We start from the raw sequence: 21,918 nt of genomic DNA, 5'->3' as shown, positions 1-21,918 counted from the left end.
TAAAACTCATCGAGTACTCCAAGTGTAACTCCCGAAGGAATGATAGGTGGAACTCATGGACAACCCTTGTTATAAATTTAGCTCCCTATCAAAAATAGGCCGAACACAAGAACTACTGTTAAAAACTTTTATCTCGCCTTCTCATTACCTACAGTTTTCTTGTCTCATAAATCTGAAGAACCGAATGTCGGTTAGTGCTGAAATGTTGATCGATTGGTTATCGTAGGTGGTACTTCTTGAAAAACAAATCCATAATGCAACTGCTAGAAAAATCCGAGAAGGAACTACTGAAGGTATAGTACAATCAACTCCTGAAGAAATCTCCAGAGGAATTCCTGGAAGAATTCCTAGAGGAATTCCTGGAAGAATTCCTAGAGGAATTCCTGGAAGAATTCCTAGAGGAATTCCAGGAGGAATACCTGGAAGAATTCCTGAGGGAATTCCTGGAAGAATTCCTGGGCGGAATTCCTGGGGCAATTCCTGGGTGGAATTCCTGGGGCAATTCCTGGGTGGAATTCCTGGCAGAAATCCTGGGGGAATTGCTGGAAGAATTCTTTGAGGAATTCCTGGAAAAACTCCTTGAGGAATTCCTGGAAGAATTCCCTGAGGAATTCCTGGAGGAATTCCTTGAGGAATTCCTGGAAGAATTCCTTGAGGAATTCCTGGAAGAATTCCTTGAGAAATTCCTGGAAGAATTCCTTGAGGAATTCCTGGAAGAATTCCTTGAGGCATTCCTGGAAGAATTCCTTGAGGCATTCCTGGAAGAATTCCTTGAGGAATTCCTGGAAGAATTCCTGGAGGATTTCCTGGAGGAATTCCTGGAGGAATTCCTGGAGGAATTCCTGGAGGAATTCCTGGAGGAATTCCTGGAGGAATTCCTGGAGGAATTCCTGGAGGAATTCCTGGAAGAATTCCTGGAGGAATTCCTGGAAGAATTCCTGGAGGAATTCCTGGAGGAGTTCCTGGAGAAATTCCTGGAGGAATTCCTGGAAGAATTCCTGGAGGGATTCCTGGTAGAATTCCCGGAGGAATTCCTAGAAAAATTTCTGGAGGAATTCCTGGAAGAATTCCTGGAGGAATTCCTGGAAGAATTCCTGGAGGAATTCCTGGAAGAATTCCTGGAGGAATTCCTGGAAGAATTCCTGGAGGAATTCCTGGAAGAATTCCTGGAGGAATTCCTGGAAGAATTCCTGGAGGAATTCCTGGAAGAATTCCTGGAGGAATTCCTGGAAGAATTCCTGGAGGAATTCCTGGAAGAATTCCTGGAGGAATTCCTGGAAGAATTCCTGGAGGAATTCCTGGAAGAATTCCTGGAGGAATTCCTGGAAGAATTCCTGGAGGAATTCCTGGAAGAATTCCTGGAGGAATTCCTGGAAGAATTCCTGGAGGAATTCCTGGAAGAATTCCTGGAGGAATTCCTGGAAGAATTCCTGGAGGAATTCCTGGAAGAATTCCTGGAGGAATTCCTGGAGGAATTCCTGGAGGAATTCCTGGAAGAATTCCTGGAGGAATTCCTGGAAGAATTCCTGGAGGAATTCCTGGAAGAATTCCTGGAGGAATTCCTGGAAGAATTCCTGGAGGAATTCCTGGAAGAATTCCTGGAAGAATTCCTGGAAGAATTCCTGGAAGAATTCCTGGAAGAATTCCTGGAAGAATTCCTGGAAGAATTCCTGGAAGAATTCCTGGAAGAATTCCTGGAAGAATTCCTGGAAGAATTCCTGGAAGAATTCCTGCAAGAATTCCTGGAAGAATTCCTGCAAGAATTCCTGGAAGAATTCCTGGAAGAATTCCTGGAAGAATTCCTGGAAGAGTTCCTGGAAGAATTCCTGGAAGAATTCCTGGAAGAATTCCTGGAAGAATTCCTGGAAGAATTCCTGGAAGAATTCCTGGAAGAATTCCTGGAAGAATTCCTGGAAGAATTCCTGGAGGAATTCCTGGAAGAATTCCTGGAGGAATTCCTGGAAGAATTCCTGGAGGAATTCCTGGAAGAATTCCTGGAGGAATTCCTGGAAGAATTCCTGGAGGAATTCCTGGAAGAATTCCTGGAGGAATTCCTGGAAGAATTCCTGGAGGAATTCCTGGAAGAATTCCTGGAGGAATTCCTGGAAGAATTCCTGGAGGAATTCCTGGAAGAATTCCTGGAAGAATTCCTGGAAGAATTCCTGGAAGAATTCCTGGAGGAATTCCTGGAAGAATTCCTGGAGGAATTCCTGGAAGAATTCCTGGAGGAATTCCTGGAAGAATTCCTGGAGGAATTCCTGGAAGAATTCCTGGAGGAATTCCTGGAAGAATTCCTGGAGGAATTCCTGGAAGAATTCCTGGAGGAATTCCTGGAAGAATTCCTGGAGGAATTCCTGGAAGAATTCCTGGAGGAATTCCTGGAAGAATTCCTGGAGGAATTCCTGGAAGAATTCCTGGAGGAATTCCTGGAAGAATTCCTGGAGGAATTCCTGGAAGAATTCCTGGAGGAATTCCTGGAAGAATTCCTGGAGGAATTCCTGGAAGAATTCCTGGAGGAATTCCTGGAAGAATTCCTGGAGGAATTCCTGGAAGAATTCCTGGAGGAATTCCTGGAAGAATTCCTGGAGGAATTCCTGGAGGAATTCCTGGAGGAATTCCTGGAAGAATTCCTGGAGGAATTCCTGGAGGAATTCCTGGAAGAATTCCTGGAGGAATTCCTGGAAGAATTCCTGGAAGAATTCCTGGAAGAATTCCTGGAAGAATTCCTGGAAGAATTCCTGGAAGAATTCCTGGAAGAATTCCTGGAAGAATTCCTGGAAGAATTCCTGGAAGAATTCCTGGAAGAATTCCTGGAAGAATTCCTGGAAGAATTCCTGGAAGAATTCCTGGAAGAATTCCTGGAAGAATTCCTGGAAGAATTCCTGGAGGAATTCCTGGAAGAATTCCTGGAGGAATTCCTGGAAGAATTCCTGGAGGAATTCCTGGAAGAATTCCTGGAGGAATTCCTGGAAGAATTCCTGGAGGAATTCCTGGAAGAATTCCTGGAGGAATTCCTGGAAGAATTCCTGGAGGAATTCCTGGAAGAATTCCTGGCGGAATTCCTGGAAGAATTCCTGGAGGAATTCCTGGAAGAATTCCTGGAAAAATTCCTGGAGGAATTCCTGGAAGAATTCCTGGAAGAATTCCTGGAAGAATTCCTTTAAGAATTCCTGGAAGAATTCCTGGAAGAATTCCTGGAAGAATTCCTGGAAGAATTCCTGGAAGAATTCCTGGAAGAATTCCTGGAAGAATTCCTGGAAGAATTCCTGGAAGAATTCCTGGAAGAATTCCTGGAAGAATTCCTGGAAGAATTCCTGGAAGAATTCCTGGAAGAATTCCTGGAAGAATTCCTGGAAGAATTCCTGGAAGAATTCCTGGAAGAATTCCTGGAAGAATTCCTGGAAGAATTCCTGGAAGAATTCCTGGAAGAATTCCTGGAAGAATTCCTGGAAGAATTCCTGGAAGAATTCCTGGAAGAATTCCTGGAAGAATTCCTGGAAGAATTCCTGGAAGAATTCCTGGAAGAATTCCTAGAGGAATTCCTGGAAGAATTCCAGGAGGAATTCCTGGAAAAATTCACGGAGGAATTCCTGGAAAAATTCTAAGAAGAATTCCTGGAAAAATTCCAGGAGGAATTCCTGGAAAAATTCCAGGAGGAATTCCTGGAAAAATTCCAGGAGGAATTCCTGGAAAAATTCCAGGGGGAATTCCTGGAAAAAATCCTGGAGGAATTCCAGGAAAAAAAATCCAGGAGGAATATCTGGAAAAAATCCAGGAGGAATTCCTGGAAAAATTCCAGGAGAAATTCCTGGAAAAATTCCTGGAAAAATTCCAGGAGGAATTCCTGGAAAAATTCCAGGAGGAATTCCTGGAAAAAATCCAGGAGGAATTCCTGGAAAAAAAATCCAGGAGAAATTCCTGGAAAAAATCCAGGAGGAATTCCTGGAGAATCCCTGGGAAAATTCCTGGGGGAATTTCTAAGGAGACGTCCCTCCCTCTTATAGATCTTTGTCCATACCAAAGTTTTGAAATTTGATTATGATTCTACTTAGTTCATGAACAGGCCCTGGAGGAATCCGGGGAGGATTTCTTGGATAAATTTATGGAGAAATTCCTGAATCAACTCTTAGAGGAATTTCTAGAGTAATTCCTTTCTGAAATACATGAAAGGAATACCTGGAGGAATGCCTAGAGGAATGTCTGGAAGAATGCCTGGAGGAATAACTGGAGAAATGCCTGGAAAAACCTCTAGAGAAATCCCTAGCGAAATTTCTAAAGAAGTCGTTACCACTTTTTTTCTTTGTTTTTATTTCTCCGTTTCAAGTTTTCAAGTTTGGGAAAAATTGTGTTGTGATGAAAATACCATGCTTGATCATGCTGTCTTTAAGCCACTGTGCACCATGTCTGTCTACCGTTACTTTTATCCGTCAAGGTCATGTTTTGTTTTTACAAATCCGAGCTGCGTTAAAAATCGCGTTCGTGATACGATTGTCAATGTGATCACGGTTTGGCATACCTACCTTCGTTTTTCCTGGCACTCGGTTTCGATTGATGAGAAATAGAGTTTCTTGAAAACGGTCCGTCAACAGCAACTGAAAGAACACTATCCGGCAGGTTCGGTGCCATTACTGGAACTAACCAATCTGCACTGTTGTTTCGATTGGCTGACTGTCTATATTACCTACTATCAATGGGTTGTCGACACAAAATTAGAGCATGTATACACCACGCGACTTGATTGGGAAGGTGCTTCTGAAGCAGAGTCAAATGGATGCAGATAAGAAGTGATTGCATTATGCATTCCATGGATTAGAATGAACAATGCAATAGGAGGCATATGGTGCTGCACAGTTTGATAGTAAAATAGCATATTATTGCTATTGACGGAGGGGTAATTCCCGGGCTTTGCCATTGGTGATAACGTCTCAAAGGTTTGCACATGTTTGGCTTTGTTGCTTGTAGTGTTGAAGTGATATGGGATTAGAATAGAATGTGCGGATAAGTGCTTGAAAGAAGGGGATTTAAGGGCGGACGGGACGGTCGGGGAAATGTCCGCCATTGTTCTGTTGCTACTAAGATTGTAATCTCAGATTCTACTTCATATTTTGCAACAAAAACCTATCACTGTGTATGCTCACTTGCAGTGCATATGCTGATTGTTTTTCAGCATCTTCAGTGCGATAGAACTCGAGATTACCATCTTCAAAAACGCGAGGCAAATTGTTAGAAAGAGAGGCAAGATAGGAAAAATAACACGGCGTCCCGTTTCACCTTAAGGTGGTAGTGAATAACATTGTCAAGAATAATCCCACCAATTAAATCGAACTACTCAATGAACTACATTGAAACTCTCTTAGTGCATTGGGGTCAAACGACACAATAATTATGCTGTCACTAAAAACGGAAGTTTAAAGTTTTCTGACTTTCCCTAATATTCGAATATATTCCTGTATGAGATGAATTTCCAATTGGCCTCAAGGATCGACACTCCAAAAAACGTGGCACATTACACAAAGCAAAAAATGGCCCAACCCATGAAGTTTTCTTCTTCTTATTCTTCTTCTGTATGGCTCTACGTTTCACTGGAACATGGCCTGCGTCTCTTTAACTTAGTCTGAATCAGTGAATCAAAATTCAACCATCGCGCAACAATAACGACAATGTCGCAACCTGAATTTGTTGCGACATTCTACCCGATGCGACATAGGTTTGTCCCAACTTGAACAGAATAGGACAAAGATCGTGCACCACTAGTTAAGAGATTTCTGATTTTTGAGCGGTAACTTCGAGTCGGTAAACACTGCAACGCTGCTGAAGATGTATCATCAAAAAGTTTCGATTTTGGATTAATAATAATTGATTATTCACGAGTTGAAAAGTACGCAACAAATTCAGCTACCGTTTTGTCTCCAACAAAAAAATTCGAGATCATGTCATTATCTGTTACCAGTTGGGATAAAGAGTAATCGCCGCACTACTTTTGTTGCTTATTTTGTACCTCTTTTGTCTGACAATTCTCTTCACTGGTCTGAATTGAACAATTCCACAGTTATCAGTAAAGCGGCTTTCTTCATCTGCCTTTGTCTGAATTTGTATATGTATTGTAAGGAAAGCACAATGATACACTATGCCCAGGGAGTCGTGAAAATTTTCCCGACCGGAACGGGAATCGAACTCGTCGTTTCCGGATTGGCGATTCATAGTCTTAACCACTAGGCCATAGGTTCCCAAACTTTCAGGTGCACGACCCCCTTTTGCCAGCAGAGCAGACGTGTTTTTCGCGACCTACTATAGAAATTCCCTCATTTGTTGTCTGTTCCAGTAAAATATTCAACAGTCCCTCGCAACCCACAGTTTGGGAAAACCATGCACTAGGCTAGCTGGAGACTCCTTCTAGGAAGATAATCTGGGCAAGGAACAATTTAAAAAAAACGATTCGCAAACAGTCTCTTACGAGAAATTCATTGACGTTTTTAGAGGAATATCCTACTTGAGCATGACCAGCTACACTCACACGAGGAACCAATGAGATATCTGCCGGGTATTAGTAGGCATCTTCAGTGTGTGTGTGAGTGTTTGTGATCTTCTATTGTTAGGCGACAGTGGCGCCTGCCACTTCACGTCAGGTTGCAGGTCAATGTCGGGAAGAGGAAGGAAGTGATGATTGCAGTCGTTTAGACCAACAGTACATCGAATCTTCGAATGAGTGTAATCAGTTTCGTACTTTTCAATTCCACCCTATGTTGCTTATCCTTTGACAGATACGCGTATTTCGACTACCTCTTGTAATCTTCTTCAGTTATCCACTCGAGGAAGATTACAAATGGTAGTCGAAATACGCGTATCTGTCAAAGGATAAGCAACATAGGGCGGAATTAAAAAGTACGAAACTGATTACACTCATTCGAAGAGGGTATTCTGTTTAGAGGGTTCGAAAAGTCGGTACAAGAGTAGATCGAATATACCTCTGCGTCTGCACAAATTCATGCGGATGTTGGAGTGTTGGTGGGATATGGTTTGCAGATGGGTTCACACATTGGTGCGTGGATGGTAAATGTGAGGTGATTGTATGTTTTTTTATTCCCTAGATGATGGGGCACAGTTAGCTTGATTAAATAGCTCGTAGGCGCTATCTGATAGATTGGCACTGTGCTGGAAGGAAGGGAAACGGATGTTTTTCAATCTATTTCTGGTAGCGATTGCTATGAACGAACATATGGATATACAATACATCAATGAGAGTATATTACAAGTGAGGAAAAAGTAGAGATGGCTATGTAATAGTAAGGAAAGAAAAATGTAAACACTAATAGTGACGTCACTATTTGACACGCGTTCTTATGGGAGCTTGCCTTGCCTGTAGTAGTGACATGTTTTGCATCAGACACGGATTTCACGCACACGAAGCTTCTTCTTCCCCACCTTTATTAGACTCTCATTGGATACACATATACAGTTGTATTTGTAGAGAGGAGAGAGTTAATGAACATAGCAAGATACAAAGTAGGAGGAAGGGACGGTCCAGGGATTGAGCGCAGGACCTTCTGCATACGAATCAGAAGCGGTAGCCACTAGAACATCAAGAATTCGAGAAATATATTTATGGAGTTATACCTGGAGGAACCTCTGTATAGAATCCTGCAAAAATTTCTCGTGTTTTTTAGAATCAATGGCATTATTCCTGAAAAATTGCTTAGGAAACTTCTGTATCTCTGCTGAAATTCTGGCAATATACACTAGAGAAGTTCCTGCAAGGTCATCTGGAGGAATTCTCGTATGATTCTGGGGATAATTCATGGTTCAATTCCTCTAGAATCTCTAAAGAAATCCCTGGAGGATTTTTTGAAAGAAATGTTGGAAAAGATTCTTCAGGAATACCTGATCGAATCTCTCAAGGTATTTCTGTAGTAATCTCTCGAGGTTCCTTTTTTCATGAAGGAATACTTAGAGCATAGTTTCCCAAAATGTGGGTCACGACCCCCAGGAGGATCGCCGTCCTTCATCTAGGGGGTCACGAGGGACAGTCGAATATTTGACTGTAACAGACAACAAATGATGGAATTTCTATGGTGGGTCGCGAAAAGTACGTCTGCTGGCAAAAAGGGGTCACGCACCTATAAGTTAGGGAACCTATGACTCAGAGGAATGCATCCATACATTTCTGAAGTAATACCTGGAAAAATAAAAAAAAAACCTGGAGAAATCCTAAAGAAAACCCTTTGATAATTTCTGATGGACTTTGAGGAATTCCTAGATAAAAATATCTGAAACAAAAAACCAGAAGAATCTTTGCAGAAATACCTGGAGAATTCATGGAATTCCTGCAATAATCAGCACCAGCAATCCTGGTGAGTGGAGAAAGTTCTGAAGGAAATTCAATAGGAATGTTCACAGAATTTAAAAAAAAAACCTGGAGGATTTTCTGAAGGTTTCCCTAAATAAATTGTTTGAAAAACTCATGGAAGAACTCCTTCTGGTGGTATCATATATATATAAAATCCCAGCGTTGTCTGTCTGTCTGTCCGAAACGCTTTGAAATGTTTCATTGAAACGTTTCACCATAGCTTTATCAAACTTCTAAAAATTTCGAGAACTTTCTGGAAGTTATTGGACTCTTCAGATATAATAATAAGAAGAACATTCTGGAATGTTCCGGAGCATCAAAATACTTAAAACTTCCGAGAACTATCTGGAAGTTACTGAAAGTTTCAAAAAAAAGAATAACGTTTTGGAATGTTCTGGATAATTAAACATCTTAAATTTTCGAGGTCTGTACTTTGAAGTATACTTTCAGGCGTTTTTCATTTCTAGAACATTATTCCATTCAATGGACAAAAAATATACAACAGTCGTCTACAATCAAAAAGTAGATACATGATAGTATAAATTCTGGCGCTTCTGATGAGTCCAATGCTGCGTGAAATGTTTCACATATTCCTTGATACACTGGCTTCTGAGGAGAAGCATCCTAGAAGTTTCAAGAATCTCCTTGATGGATATTTTTTTTTCTCAATTTATGTCAAGAAGATCGAAAACAGGTGCATCAAAATAAGGCTACATGAAATAAAACCCGGAGTTGAATATCTGTCCTCCCGCCACGCTTAGCAAAGTTTCACTGAAATATTTCACGTATGGTGGAATGGTGGGAATAGCATTGTATGAACTACAGAAAAAAAGAATAAGGAGAAGAAAAAGCAAATAAAAATAGGAAGGAAACTGAGGTTTTTAAATTTTTCTAGAACTTTCCATGGGTGCTCGAGATTTTTTTTTTACAAATGTTCGAGAAGTTTCCAAGCAAAATATAACATTCGAAAGTTCTCTGCTTGTATAACAAAAAACTTCTGGAGCTTACCGAGAGGAAGAAAAACAAGTTTCTGAAAATTCTTCGGAAGAATGCATTGAACATGATTTCTTTTCACAATTAGAAGAAATTTCAAAACTTTCTAAAAACAAGGAAAACAAAATATTCTAGGATATATTTTCAAGGAATAGAGAGGCATATAAACTGAATGTTCTTGAACTTTTTTTCGAATTTAATTAAATATCTGAAACTTTTCTGGATATGTTCATCTTATACGCATGATTTTGGAATATTCTAAAACATTCTTAGATGAATAATAATTCAATTACCAAACATATTTGAGAAATAATGGAATATTTGGAAGCTATCTGTTCCGAATACGAATAAATTGTAGGAATATTCCTGTGAGAATCAGAAGATGAAATCAAAGATTCATGAACAGTCCCGCACATTCTTCGTAAGAATCAATGTTCGAATATTTACAACGAATAATAGCGTATTTAAAAGTTTTCTGTTTGAATTTGGACGAACCTGTCAAAAAAAAGACAGAGAAGGTAGTAGGATATTCTACTTAGAACAGTTCAGAGGAATAAATATCGTTTCTTAATAAGGTTGAAGATAAACTTAAAACGCATATAAAACATTTTAAGCCATTAGGACAATTTTCGGAATTGAGAAACGTGGCTAGCCACATAGGGTCAGCTAGCTTTAGAAGAATTTCTTGAGACATTTCTGGAAGGAATCTAGGCCAAAACCCCTGAAGCAATCATATACAGGTACTCTTCGATATAACGTACAAAAAACTTTTCTCTTTGTACGTTATATCGAAGCAGACAAAATTTTAATATTTTTTATGCTAGTATTGATGTATTCGACGTGAAATTAACCCCAAATAATGGTTTCAGTGAAATTCACAAAAACAAAAATGAAAAACATGGGTTTTCACAAAAAACTAATTTCGTTTTTTGTGCTTCGATATAACGTACATTTTGCTTCGATATAACGTACACAAAATTTTTCCCCAAATTGCGCTAATTTTGGGTAACAAGGCTAATGCTGCAACACAGCAGTGATTTGAGTGGTTTCGTAGATTATCTGGTGATTATTACTGGAAAAAATTAAATTTTTCAATGGTGTACGTTATATCGAAGAATACCTGTATATAAAATCCCAGCGTTGTCTGTCTGTCTGTCCGTAACGCTTTGAAATGTTTCGTTGAAATGTTTCACCATAGTTGTATCAAATTTCTAAAAGGTACGAGAACCTTCTGGATGTTTTTTTGACTTTCTAGGAATAATAAGAAGAACCTTCTGGAATGTTCTGGAACATCAATATTCTAAAAATTCTAAGAACTTTCTGGAACTTCCAGAAAATAAATAACGTTCTGGAATGTTCTAAATTATGGAACTTCTTAAATTTTCGAGAATCCTCTTGAAGTTTCTAGACGCTTCAGAAAGAAGAAGAAGAAGAAGAGCCTTCTTTTTTTTAGCGTAACGTCCCAACTGGGACAAACCCTGCTTCTCAGCTTAGTGTCTATGAGCTCAGTTATTAACTGAGAACTTTGGCTTCTAATAACCACTTCTAAGTTGTTAAACATTTTAGAAAAGAACCTTCTAGAATGTTCTAAAGCATGAAATTTTATTATATTGGGAAAAGGTTATTGACGTTAGGGAACGAGCAAGGAATCAAAAAAGAATCTTCTAGAATGTTCTGGAACATAAAAATCCAGAAAATGTCCAGAAACCTCCTGAAAGATACTGAACGTTACAAAAGTAAAACAATCATCTGAGATATTCTGGATATCACACTTTCTCAAATATCGAAATCTTTCTGTGCGTTACTGAACGTTTCAATCAGAGAAAGGAGAAGAACCTTCTGGAATGTTCTGTACACTTTTCATTCTTAATTTCAAGAACTTTCTGGAAGTTAATGAAAGTCCAAGAAAGAAGTAAAGGGCCTTCTAAAATGTTCTGGAACACCAAAATTCATTAAATTTCGAGACCTTTCTAGAGATTACTGAATGTTTCAGAAAGAAGAATAATAATCTACGAAAATGTTCCAGATAATCAAAATTCTTAGAACTTTCGAGAAGCTACTGGACAAAGACCTTCTGCAAACTTTTTTAAATTTACGAAAAGTGTCTGAGAGTTTATGAACGTTCCAGAAAGAATGAAAAATACCCTTCAAGAAGGTTCTGGAACAACCAAATTCATAAAATGTTTGAGAAAAGCTACTGAACATTCCAAATGAAAACAGAAAAAAATCTCTAGAATATTCTGGAACATTAAACTTCCCAGGTACTTTCCAGAAGTTACTGAATGTTTCAGAAAGAACAAGAAAACTAACCTTCTGGAATTTTCTGGAACAATTTTTTTAATGCCGATTCGGGGAGTTTGTCAACGTTCAAGAAAAAAAAATGTTAAATGGACTTTCTGAAAAGTTCTGGAAAATCAGAATTCATTAAATTTTGAGAACTTTCTGGAGATTACTAAACGTTCAATAGAGAAGCATTCTGGAGAGAGATTCTGGAATGTTCTCAAAAACAGTTTCAGTACTTTTAAAAACAATCTTTTTTCTAGCTAACAGAGGGAGCGGACCTGGTGTGATGGTTAGAACACTTGACTATCACGTCGAGGACCTGGGATCGAATCCCACTCCCGACAAACTCGCAAAAATGTGAGTAAAGTGTGAGAAGTAAAGTGTGGGTCCCGAGATGAACTAGCCTAGGGCTAAAAATCTCGTTAATACAGATAAAAAAAAAAAAAAAAAAAAAAAAAAAAAAATTCTAGCTAACGTGGCTAGCCACATCGGGTTAGCTAGTATATATATATATATATATATATATATATATATATATATATATATATATATATATATATATATATATATATATATATATATATATATATATATATATATATATATATATATATATATATATATATATATATATATATATATATATATATATATATATATAATCCCAGCGTTATCTGTCTGTCTGTCCGTAAATGTTTCATTGAGCTATATCAAACTTTTAAAAAAATCGAGAACTTTCTTGGAGTTATTGAACTTATCAGATATAATAACAAGAAGAACGTTCTGGAATATTGTGGAACACGAAAATGCTTAGAACTTCCGAGAACTATTTGGAAGTTACTGAAAGTTTCAGAAAAAATATCGTTCTGCAATTTCAATCTAGAGCATGGTTTCCCAAACTGTGGGTCGCGACCCCCCTGGGGGGTCGCCGACCTTCATCCAGGGGGTCGCGAGGGACAGTAAAATATTTTACTGTAATAGGCAACAAATGAGGGAACTTCTATGGGGGGTCGCGAAAACTACGTCTGTTGGCAAAAGGAGGTCGCGTGATCTGAAAATTTGGGAACCTATGATCTAGAGTATCAAACTTCTTAAATTTTTGAGGTGTGTACTTGAAAGTATACTTTCAGGCGTTTTTCATTTCTAGAACATTCTCCCATTCGATGGACTACAAACCTACAACAGTCGTCTACAGTCAAATAGTAGATACGTTATAGAATAAATTCTAGCGCTTCTGGTAAGTCCAATGCCGATTGAAATGTTTCACATATTTATTGATACACTAGTTGTAAGAATCTCCTTGATGGATAAAAATTCTCTTAATTTATGTTAGAAGATCAAAAAAAAAAAGGTGCATCAAAATAGGGCTGCATGAAGGGCTGCATGAAGTTTACAAATATTCGAGAGGTTTCCAAGCATAATGGAATATTCGAAAGTTCTCAGATTGGATATAAAAAAAACTTCTGAAGCGTACTAAGAAGAAGAAAAACAAGTTTCTAGAACATTCTAGAACACTCTTAGAAAGAATGAATTGAATATGCTTTCTTTTCATAATTGGAAGAAATTTCCAAACTTTCCAAAAACATGGAGAAGAAGATATTCTAGGATATATTTCGAAGGAATGAACATACATTTCTCGGATTTGCGAAAACGTGGCTAGCCACGTAGGGTCAGCTGGTTTTAGTAATTTGTAAGATGGAATCGTATAACACAAATTTCGAAACAAAAACCCTTCTGGTGTCATAAAACAAAATTTCGAAGTAAACTAGCAAAACCCCAAAATTGTTTCAAGTACTTTCATAAAACTGAGGGCGAAATTTAGTATACTTTTCATGACCTCAAAAATGTTGCACAGTTTAAGTGAACTAATAGGTGGTGCTTCGGGAACCCCAAATTTTAAACACTTCTAGATTGAGTTTAAATAAGGGCCAAAGTAACATAATCGATTTCTCTTCGCCAACCTTCTCTTCTAAGGTTGAATTTTTGGCCATAAAACGCTAGGTTGGGATGCGATCTTGCGTCCAAACGTAAAAAAAGTTCAATCAAATTTGCATTTTGTCACTTCAATTTGAAGAAGAGAGAGTCGATGAAGAGAAATCGATCATGTTACTTTCGCCCTTATTTAAACTCAATCTAGACTTATTCTGATATTTCACTTTTTTAAACAGTGTCCCTCCTGCATGGAAGCGACGATATGAACCTAAATATGTTGGTCTATTCGCCCTAAAGTTCATTGAAGCTTTTGTTTATTAGACAATTCAATTCAATGAACAGGTTATCTATTTTTCATAAAAATATAACTGTTCTGTTTCGTTATTTCGCTGCAGTGCCACATTATAAGAACCCAGATGTCGAACTAATTCCACACCAAGCTTACAATAACCGCCAACCAATTAGATACATATTTACTACCACTCGTTGATTCGCCAAACCGTAATCATCACCACATTCCATTTCCATATACTTTCTCAATTGTTCTCCAAAACACGTGCCACCAAAGACTGAAAATCACTGTCAAACGGAAATTTGAATAACCCGTTCAAGGTTACACAGTTACGTCAATCGAATGGGATTTCTGATTCTAAGGAAATTGGGGAAGCATCACTTAACACTTAGCGCTAACTTGGTTTGAGGTAAACAAATGGTTCAATCACTTATGATCACACATTTACTAAATCCAGTTGACACTGCATGATAATGCGGTAAATATTTGGGTTCGTACAAACTGAACGCATTGTCGTCCATTACGTTTCCAAACAAAATGAACAATATTGAAGGTCTATTTTTGGGCTTTGCAACTATCTGAGACATTAACTTCAATGCATTCGTAGATTACTATTAACTTTTTACCCTAGTCGTGCTTTGGGGTCATAATGACCCCCAAAACATGCGTTACGTCAGGGAGGTTAGCGCCAGCTAATGCACAAAAAAGGTTAAGTTAGCATAAAACCTCAAGTAAAAAAAAATAGATTATTTGAAATATTTTCAAAATGCTAGTTTTTAATAAAATATGTAATTCTACAATAGAACAGCCTGTAAGACACACAAGAATAAAAAAAAAAACATTTTCTAAAGAATGTTTGAATTTTAGTGTTCCATTTTTGGTGTACAGAACTTCCTATATAAAAAGAGAAGTTTTATATGTTTTTAAGTATTGCACCTTATAAATTCTTAAAACTTTCAATGTGCCATAAAATCAGATCATTCGGCGCGTTATCCCTGCAGAAACTGACATTCAAATCTGATTTGTTTAATATAATGCACTTTATATTATGTACGATTTGATCGCATGGACAGCAACATGTTGATTCCACAGAATGCTTAGAAGACGTTATCACTGCACAAACCATCCGAAACATCCACCTCCCATCAATAAGTGCCCTCCTACGATCATCATTACTTCACTTCAGCACACAGGAAACGGATCACACAACGAACGCGCACACGTTAATTCCCTACGATCGGGAAAATATTTGATCGACTAATTTCTCACGCCTCTCCGTTCGGTTCGACAGTCACCGACCAAACTGAAATCGATCCGGCCAGCACCGGTCACTATATCGCTCCCTCTAAGTTAGTACGGTAGTATAGTTCAACTGCAATAAGCTGGATGACAAAGTGATGGGAACTGCGCTGCTTGCCTGCTAATCATCCCCATCATCATCGCGGTAGCGAGCGATTGACAATCGATTGTTGCTTGCAACCCTTCCTGTGGGGGTGCGCGACGAGAACAATAGCCTCTGATGTGGTTTCAGCGAGCGCGCGCGCGGGTAAGCACCACCGTTAACGTTGAGTGACGACGACGAAAACACAACACAAATTGATAATGCGCAAACGATTTAAGCCGACCAACAACGCCGGGCGCCGCCGGATAGGGGAAATGAATGGGAAGACATCGGCTTCATCGGCATTCTAGTCGCGGCGAATGTAGAGGCAGTCCCAGGGGGCCAGCGAAAGGCAAAATCCCTGTAGCTAACAACAAAAACACATTCAAAATTGTTTGTGCTGAAAATTGATGCATTACACAATTTCTTACTGATTTATTTGCTATCTCCGCGTTGTCGTGTAATTTCGAACGATTGCACGCTAAAATTTTGATAACCTTTTGCCAGTTTTACACGTTTTACTCAAGTAATAACTTATGGTAATGATTAATTCGCAAATGCCGTGCACATCCCAGTTCTGTCAGAGTGCCCAAAAGTGTCAATTTCCCAAACATGTCAAATTCATGTGGACTACGGCTCATCTATTCGTGGTTGACGTCCGCGCTGCCCCGCTGGGCAGTCCCCCATGTGACGTGTTGGGCTTACAGTAGACGTTTCATTGTTGCAAGTCAAGTCAAATTAATGATACCAACTCGCAGCTTACACGAAACAACGCTACTCTCAATAAAACACAGCTACCCACACTGAAAACCAGGGAAAAACTTTTTTAGAATTTTCTAAAATACCTATTTCAGAATCTTTTTGTTTCTTTTTTCCTTCTTACAGGAATGGTCTTAAAATTTCTTGGAAATCAAAACAAAAGCTCAAGTCAATTATTTATGGAAAATTCTCGAAAATTGCTGGCAATAGTATTTTTATTCATCTAACAAGTTTTCCCGAATCTTCTTCATCTTCTTCTTTCTCATCCCACGCTTCTTCTTCTCCTTCTTCCTCGTCGTCTGACGAGACACAGAAACTTGTTTAAATTCTTAACAGAGCTCTCGAACATTCCATTTGATTGTGGAATGTTCAGGAACATTTTTGATATTTCGCATTTTCATTCCTCCAAAAAAATTCAGCCGGGACTCGTGGCGTAGTTGGTCACGCGTTCGCTTCATTAGTGAAGGTTTGATTTCGGCCCCAGCATTTGTTAAGTTGCTCTTCCTCCTAGAGGTTCAGGCCCTTCTGACCCTTCTGAGCCCATGACTTTAACGGACCCGGATACTTGAATTTCGGCAAACTGAATTTCCTAATTGACCTTCAATCGAATTGACAACGAAACAACTGCAACACATCATCATCCTTGTGGTTGTGTGCATCATGGATGAAGTAGAAAAGTGACAACAGCACAAAAGCAACGATATTCTAGAATAGAATACATTAAGGATGAGCTATGTCAAGAATAAAAAACCCTAATTAATCCACCTAGCGGTGATGGCGCCTTTCTCGTGCCTTCCAAGCCCCATTTCAATAAAACTCAAGCGAAATGTTGATATATATCGCACTTTCATACAATTAACAGAATACCATTTCATGATAACAGAAATCATATCATTTTCTGGCTTTTAATGTTTGAGCCTCAACCTCTTCAGAAAAAGACGCTATCTTGAAGACGCCATTTAGGATTTAAGATTGCCATCTTGGGTGTTCTGGTCGCCATTTTTGGCGTTCAGGCATCTTCCCTACAAAAAATATACTTCATTAAACAGCCGCCATCTTGTATTTTGGACCACCACCTTGGATATTCTAGTCGCCATTTTTGGAATCCAGACATCATCCCCATACTAAATATACCAATAATGCATTATTACAGGCCCTAAAACTCTATTCACCAGCGGCGATTTTGAATTCGGAGCCGCCATCTTAAATTTTTCATCGCCATCTTGGATATTCTGGTCGGCCTTTTTGGACTCCGGACATCTTCCTCATACCAAATATACTCATATTGCATGGTTTTAGAGCCTAAAACTTAATTAAACAGCCGTTAGAGCCTAAATGTCCATCAAACAGCCGCCATCTTGATACTGAACCCGCCATCTTGGATTTTAGATCGCCATCTTGTGCAATCTGGTCGCCATTTTTTGACTTCGGACATCTACCCCATACCCAATAAACCCATATTGCATGATTTTAGAGCCTTAAACTTCTTTAAACAGACCCCATCTTGATTTTGAAGCCACCATCTTGGATTCCAGACTGCCATCTTGGATATTCTAGTCGCCATTTCAGGAGTCCAGACATCTTCCCCATATCAAATATTCCCATATAGCATGGTTTAAGAGCCTAAATCTCTATTAAACAGCCGCCATCTTTAATTTTGAGCCGCCACGGCTGCCATCTTGAATTTCGGGCCGACATTGTGGAGTTTCTGGTCTTCAGTGTTGATTTCCGCACAAAACTCGTCAACCATGCTAAAGGTTACAAAAATCGCCGCAGTTTGATGTATCTCATGATGAGGCTCACTGAAATGGCCATAACTCTGCAACGCCTTGGCCGATCTAGACCATTTTTGATAGCAAACAATTTCGGTTGGATTCAAGCTATAATCCGAAAAATCGGCCAGTGAGAAGTGTCTTAAAAGTGCGTGAACTTATTTTGCGTACATACTGAGCTTATATAATGAGCTCTGAAAAACGTTCGACTCAACTTAAAATTATTAACAAGAGATAAAGTTATAGCGATTTAATTTGTTGTATGATTTTTTTTTGTAAACTGGTTTATTTTTAATATGCATCCCATTACTTTTTCCAATGAATTTCCGGCTATGTTGTTATTTTCTTTCAAAACATATTTATATTTAAGACAATTAGAAGAAATTAAAATGACCTCTAATCAGCATCTTGAATTCTAAAACGATGTTGAAATTTAAGAAAATTTGGTTGTGGAGCGGACCTGGTGTGATGGTTAGAACACTTGACTATCACGCTGAGGACCTGGGATCGAATCCCACTCCCAACAAACTCACAAAATGTGAGTTCTTCCTTCGGAAGGGAAGTAAAGCGTGGGTCCCGAGATGAACTAGCCTAGCCTATGGCTAAAAATCTCGTTAATACAGATAAAAAAAAGAAAATTTGGTATTTTATCAGAAAAATATTCTAATCGTTATAATTGTCTTCCGTGTTAAGATTTTTAAGTTCAGTCAAAAGTTTTTCAAAGCTCATTATATAAGTCATAAATGGTCAAAATTTCATTGCATTCGGTTCATTGAATCCGGAGATATAACAGCTCAAAGTTGGCTATCGGATAGTTATACCTTTTTCTGGAATCTTTAAAACTTCGTGCAGAATAGCCCGATCTTTTCCAAATTTTGTCCACTGATACACAACTAGTTGATCAACTTACAGTGAAAATTTGAGAATATTTGATGCACTTTTCGAAAAGTTACAGCTTTTTGAAAATTTTTTGAGAAGTGAAAAATTTGCCTGTCCCGATCATTATGTCTGTCCCCTGTACATATGTACATACAGACATACAGACATAATCTCACTTCGGTGAACTGAGTTGATTTGTATATGCGACTTGATCCTCCGAGCCTTTTTTCTTTTTCAAAAAATCGTTTTTTGAGTGAACATATAGTTTTTAGTACACTAAGTGTACGAGAAAGGCAAACACTACTTTCGAGCTTTTTTGCTTCAAACTAACTAAACCAATAGATTCCAAGATCTTTTCTGGTAGCAAATAATCTTCTAAATGCGATAAGTTTGACCATTTTCAAGTTTAGCCAGTTTGAGGCAAGCAAAGTCAAAAATTCAATTACTACGTAACGGTTGAGATTTGACCATATGCGTAAAACATTTTTTTCGCCATTCTGAACCTGTTTGCTTGCTAACGTTCATAAGGTTATCAAAAATCCGAGCTTTGCTGTGTCGCATACATAGGTTCAGTTCAATTTTATATTTGGCCGCTTTCGGAGGGTCCGGAACTGGTTACGGCACTACCAGCTGTCCCTAATGTGGTCCTAACCTATTTCCTTGATAATCAGTCATTAGGTTATCAGAAAAGCCGTTATTTGTTGTATCGCATGCATGGGTTTGGTACTCCTTTATATTTGGCCACATCCGTTGGGACCCCCGGAACCGGTTCCGAAACACTACCGGTTCGGATATGGTCAGATATTGTTTTCCTGCTAACCGTTCATCAGGTTATCGAAAATGCCGCTGTTTGATGTGTCGCATGCAAGGGTTTGGTACTTTTTTATATTTGGCCACTTCCGGTGGGACATCAGGAACCGGTTTCGGAACACTACCGGTTCAGATATGGTGTGATACTGTTTTCCTGCTTACCGTTCATAAGATTATCGAAAATGCCGCTGTTTGATGTGTCGCATGCATCGGTTTGGTACTCGTTTGTATTTGGCCACTTCCGGCGGAACATTCGGAACCGGTTCTGGAACACTACCGTTTCAGATATGGTCTGAGACTGTTTTCCTGCTAACCGTTCATCAGATTATCGAAAAAGCCGCTGTTTGATGCGTCGCATGCATGGGTTATGTCCAATTTGATATTTGGCCACTTCCGGCGGGACACCCAGAACCGGTTCCGGAACACTACCGGTTCAAATATGGTCTGAGACTATTTTCCTGCTTACCGTTCATCAGATAATCGTTAATGCCGTGGTTTGATGGGTCGCATGCATGGGTTTGGTGCATTTTCGTGTCTGGCCCCTTCCAGGGGTACCGATCCGGAACACCTAAATGGCCATAACTCCGGAACGGCTGGACCGATCCGAACCATTTTCAATAGGAAACAATGGGACCAGATGCCGCGTCGAATGAACCATCGGTCATTAAAATCGGTTGAGGTTTACTGCCAAAAACTGATGTGAGTTTATTTGTACACACACATACACACACACATACATACATACACACACACAGACATCACCTCAATTCGTCGAGCTGAGTCGATTGGTATATGTGACTCGACCCTCCGGGCCTTCTATCAAAAAGTCATTTTTGGAGTGAACATATAGCCTTTCCAGTACACTTAGTGTACGAGAAAGGCAAAAAATCTTTTGTCCCGTCTTGGATAGTTCTCGAATTTCTTCAAATTCCCAAAACAAAGTATATTCATGCCTTCAAAGAATTTTCTAGAATGTTCCAAACTTGTCTATTTATACCTGGAATGTTTCAAATTATTTTTCGAATTATTAGCAGAAAACTTCCAAACATCCTATTATTTTTTGGAAAATTATCGAAAATTTTCATTCCTCCTCTGGAATGTTCCATCTTCCATTGAACCTTAAATGAAATTTCTTCAAATTTTATACAGAAAGCTCTCGAATATTCCGTTGATCTTATTGCAAGAAAGTTTTAGAAGTTTGTTCGTTTTCGAAACAGATAAATCTTGAATATTCTATTATTCATGAAAGTTTTTGGAAATTTTTAATAACCTCATCTGCATACTTGTTCTTTCTTTAACTTTTCTTATCTTTTTTTTTATTCTCGCTTGTTATAGCACTTGAAAGCTTGTAAAAACTGGATCCATTTCCTCACTTTTTGGTTTTTGATTTTTTATAAAATAACGAAGCAATATTTTCAAAATCAGTTTTCGTGCACTTGAAGAGTATGGATCAGGGTATCTTCTGATTTTTTTTTTCCAGATGGAAAATGTTTTTAGTTTTTGCCGAAACCATTTTTAAACAAAATTTCACAAAAAAATGGTTTCGGCAAAAAAGAACCTGGAAAAAAAATCAGGAGATACCTTGATCCATACTCAACATGTGTACGAAAACCGATTTTGAAAATATTGCTTCGTTATTTTATGAAAAATCAAAAACCAAAAAAATGAAGAAATGCTTCCAATTCGCCAGTTTCGCTTCTTGTATTTTATTAGTATTGATTGGCCTTTAATCATAAATATTAACTACATTTAACTATCGATTTTCTCTTTGGTTGATAACTTGACCGGCAAACTGTTTCCGATTGTTTTTGTTGTTTTAGAAGCTAGAACTAGTCGTCCTTTATCGAAGCACATCGTGAGATCATCCGAATATTGGTCGTATTTCCCGGAATAATCCGAAGAGAAAATCGATGAAGAGAAATCGGTCATTGTAGATACGCTTGTATGATACTAAACGCGAGATACATACATATAAAAGTCCAGCGTTGTCTGTCTGTGTGTCCGTAACGCTTTGAAGTGTTTCGTTGAAATATTTCACAATAGTTGCATCAAATTTCTTATTACGAGAATTTTCTGAATGTTTTTTTGACTTTTCAGAAATAGTAAGAAAAACCTTCTGGAATGTTCTGGAACATCAATATTTTAAAAATCTCAAGAACTTTTTGGAAGTACCAGGAAAAAGAAAAAGAACGTTCTAGGATATTCTGAAGTATTGAATTTCTTAAATTTTCAATGATTTCCTTGAAGTTTCTGGACGCTCCTTCTTCTGCAACGTTATGGAACACCTTTTTCTTGGCGTAACGTCTCAACTGGGATTAAACCTGCTTCTCAACTTCTTTCTATGAGCTCTTCCACAGTTATTTACTGTGAACTTCCTCTTCTAATGACCACTTCTAAGTTGTTGAACTTTCTAGAAAAGAACCTTCTAGAATGTTTTCAACATCAGACTTTATAAAATTTGGAAAACTTTCTG

General features: G+C 38.5%; 1 protein-coding gene and 1 long non-coding RNA gene across 7 annotated transcripts in view; both read right to left on the bottom strand.

Moving 5' to 3' along the window:
* Positions 1 to 21,918, bottom strand: part of LOC134285528 (uncharacterized) — a 374,077-nt gene that overhangs the window by 181,008 nt on the left and 171,151 nt on the right. The window lies entirely within an intron of this gene.
* LOC115262363 (sodium-independent sulfate anion transporter-like) overlaps positions 1 to 21,918 on the bottom strand; it is a 67,444-nt gene that overhangs the window by 5,289 nt on the left and 40,237 nt on the right. The window contains exons 1-2 of one of the 6 annotated variants that reach the window (XM_062846460.1): positions 15,021 to 15,196; positions 4,521 to 4,752 (exon numbers count right to left, since the gene is read on the bottom strand). The exons of 2 other annotated variants lie outside the window; for them this stretch is intronic. In XM_062846460.1, coding sequence (XP_062702444.1) covers positions 4,521 to 4,626 — 106 coding nt within the window. In that variant the 5' untranslated portion in view covers positions 4,627 to 4,752; positions 15,021 to 15,196. Of the gene's footprint in view, positions 1 to 4,520; positions 4,753 to 15,020; positions 15,197 to 21,918 lie in introns of those variants that run through there. 3 more of the 6 variants (XM_062846462.1, XM_062846461.1, XM_062846463.1) reach the window with 3 other exon arrangements.

Source organism: Aedes albopictus, chromosome 1, assembly GCF_035046485.1.
Source record: "Aedes albopictus strain Foshan chromosome 1, AalbF5, whole genome shotgun sequence".
In the NCBI taxonomy this organism is placed as follows: domain Eukaryota; kingdom Metazoa; phylum Arthropoda; class Insecta; order Diptera; family Culicidae; genus Aedes; species Aedes albopictus.
The sequence above is the reverse complement of the archived record's forward strand: the minus strand, read 5'-3'. Positions and strand labels throughout refer to the sequence as shown.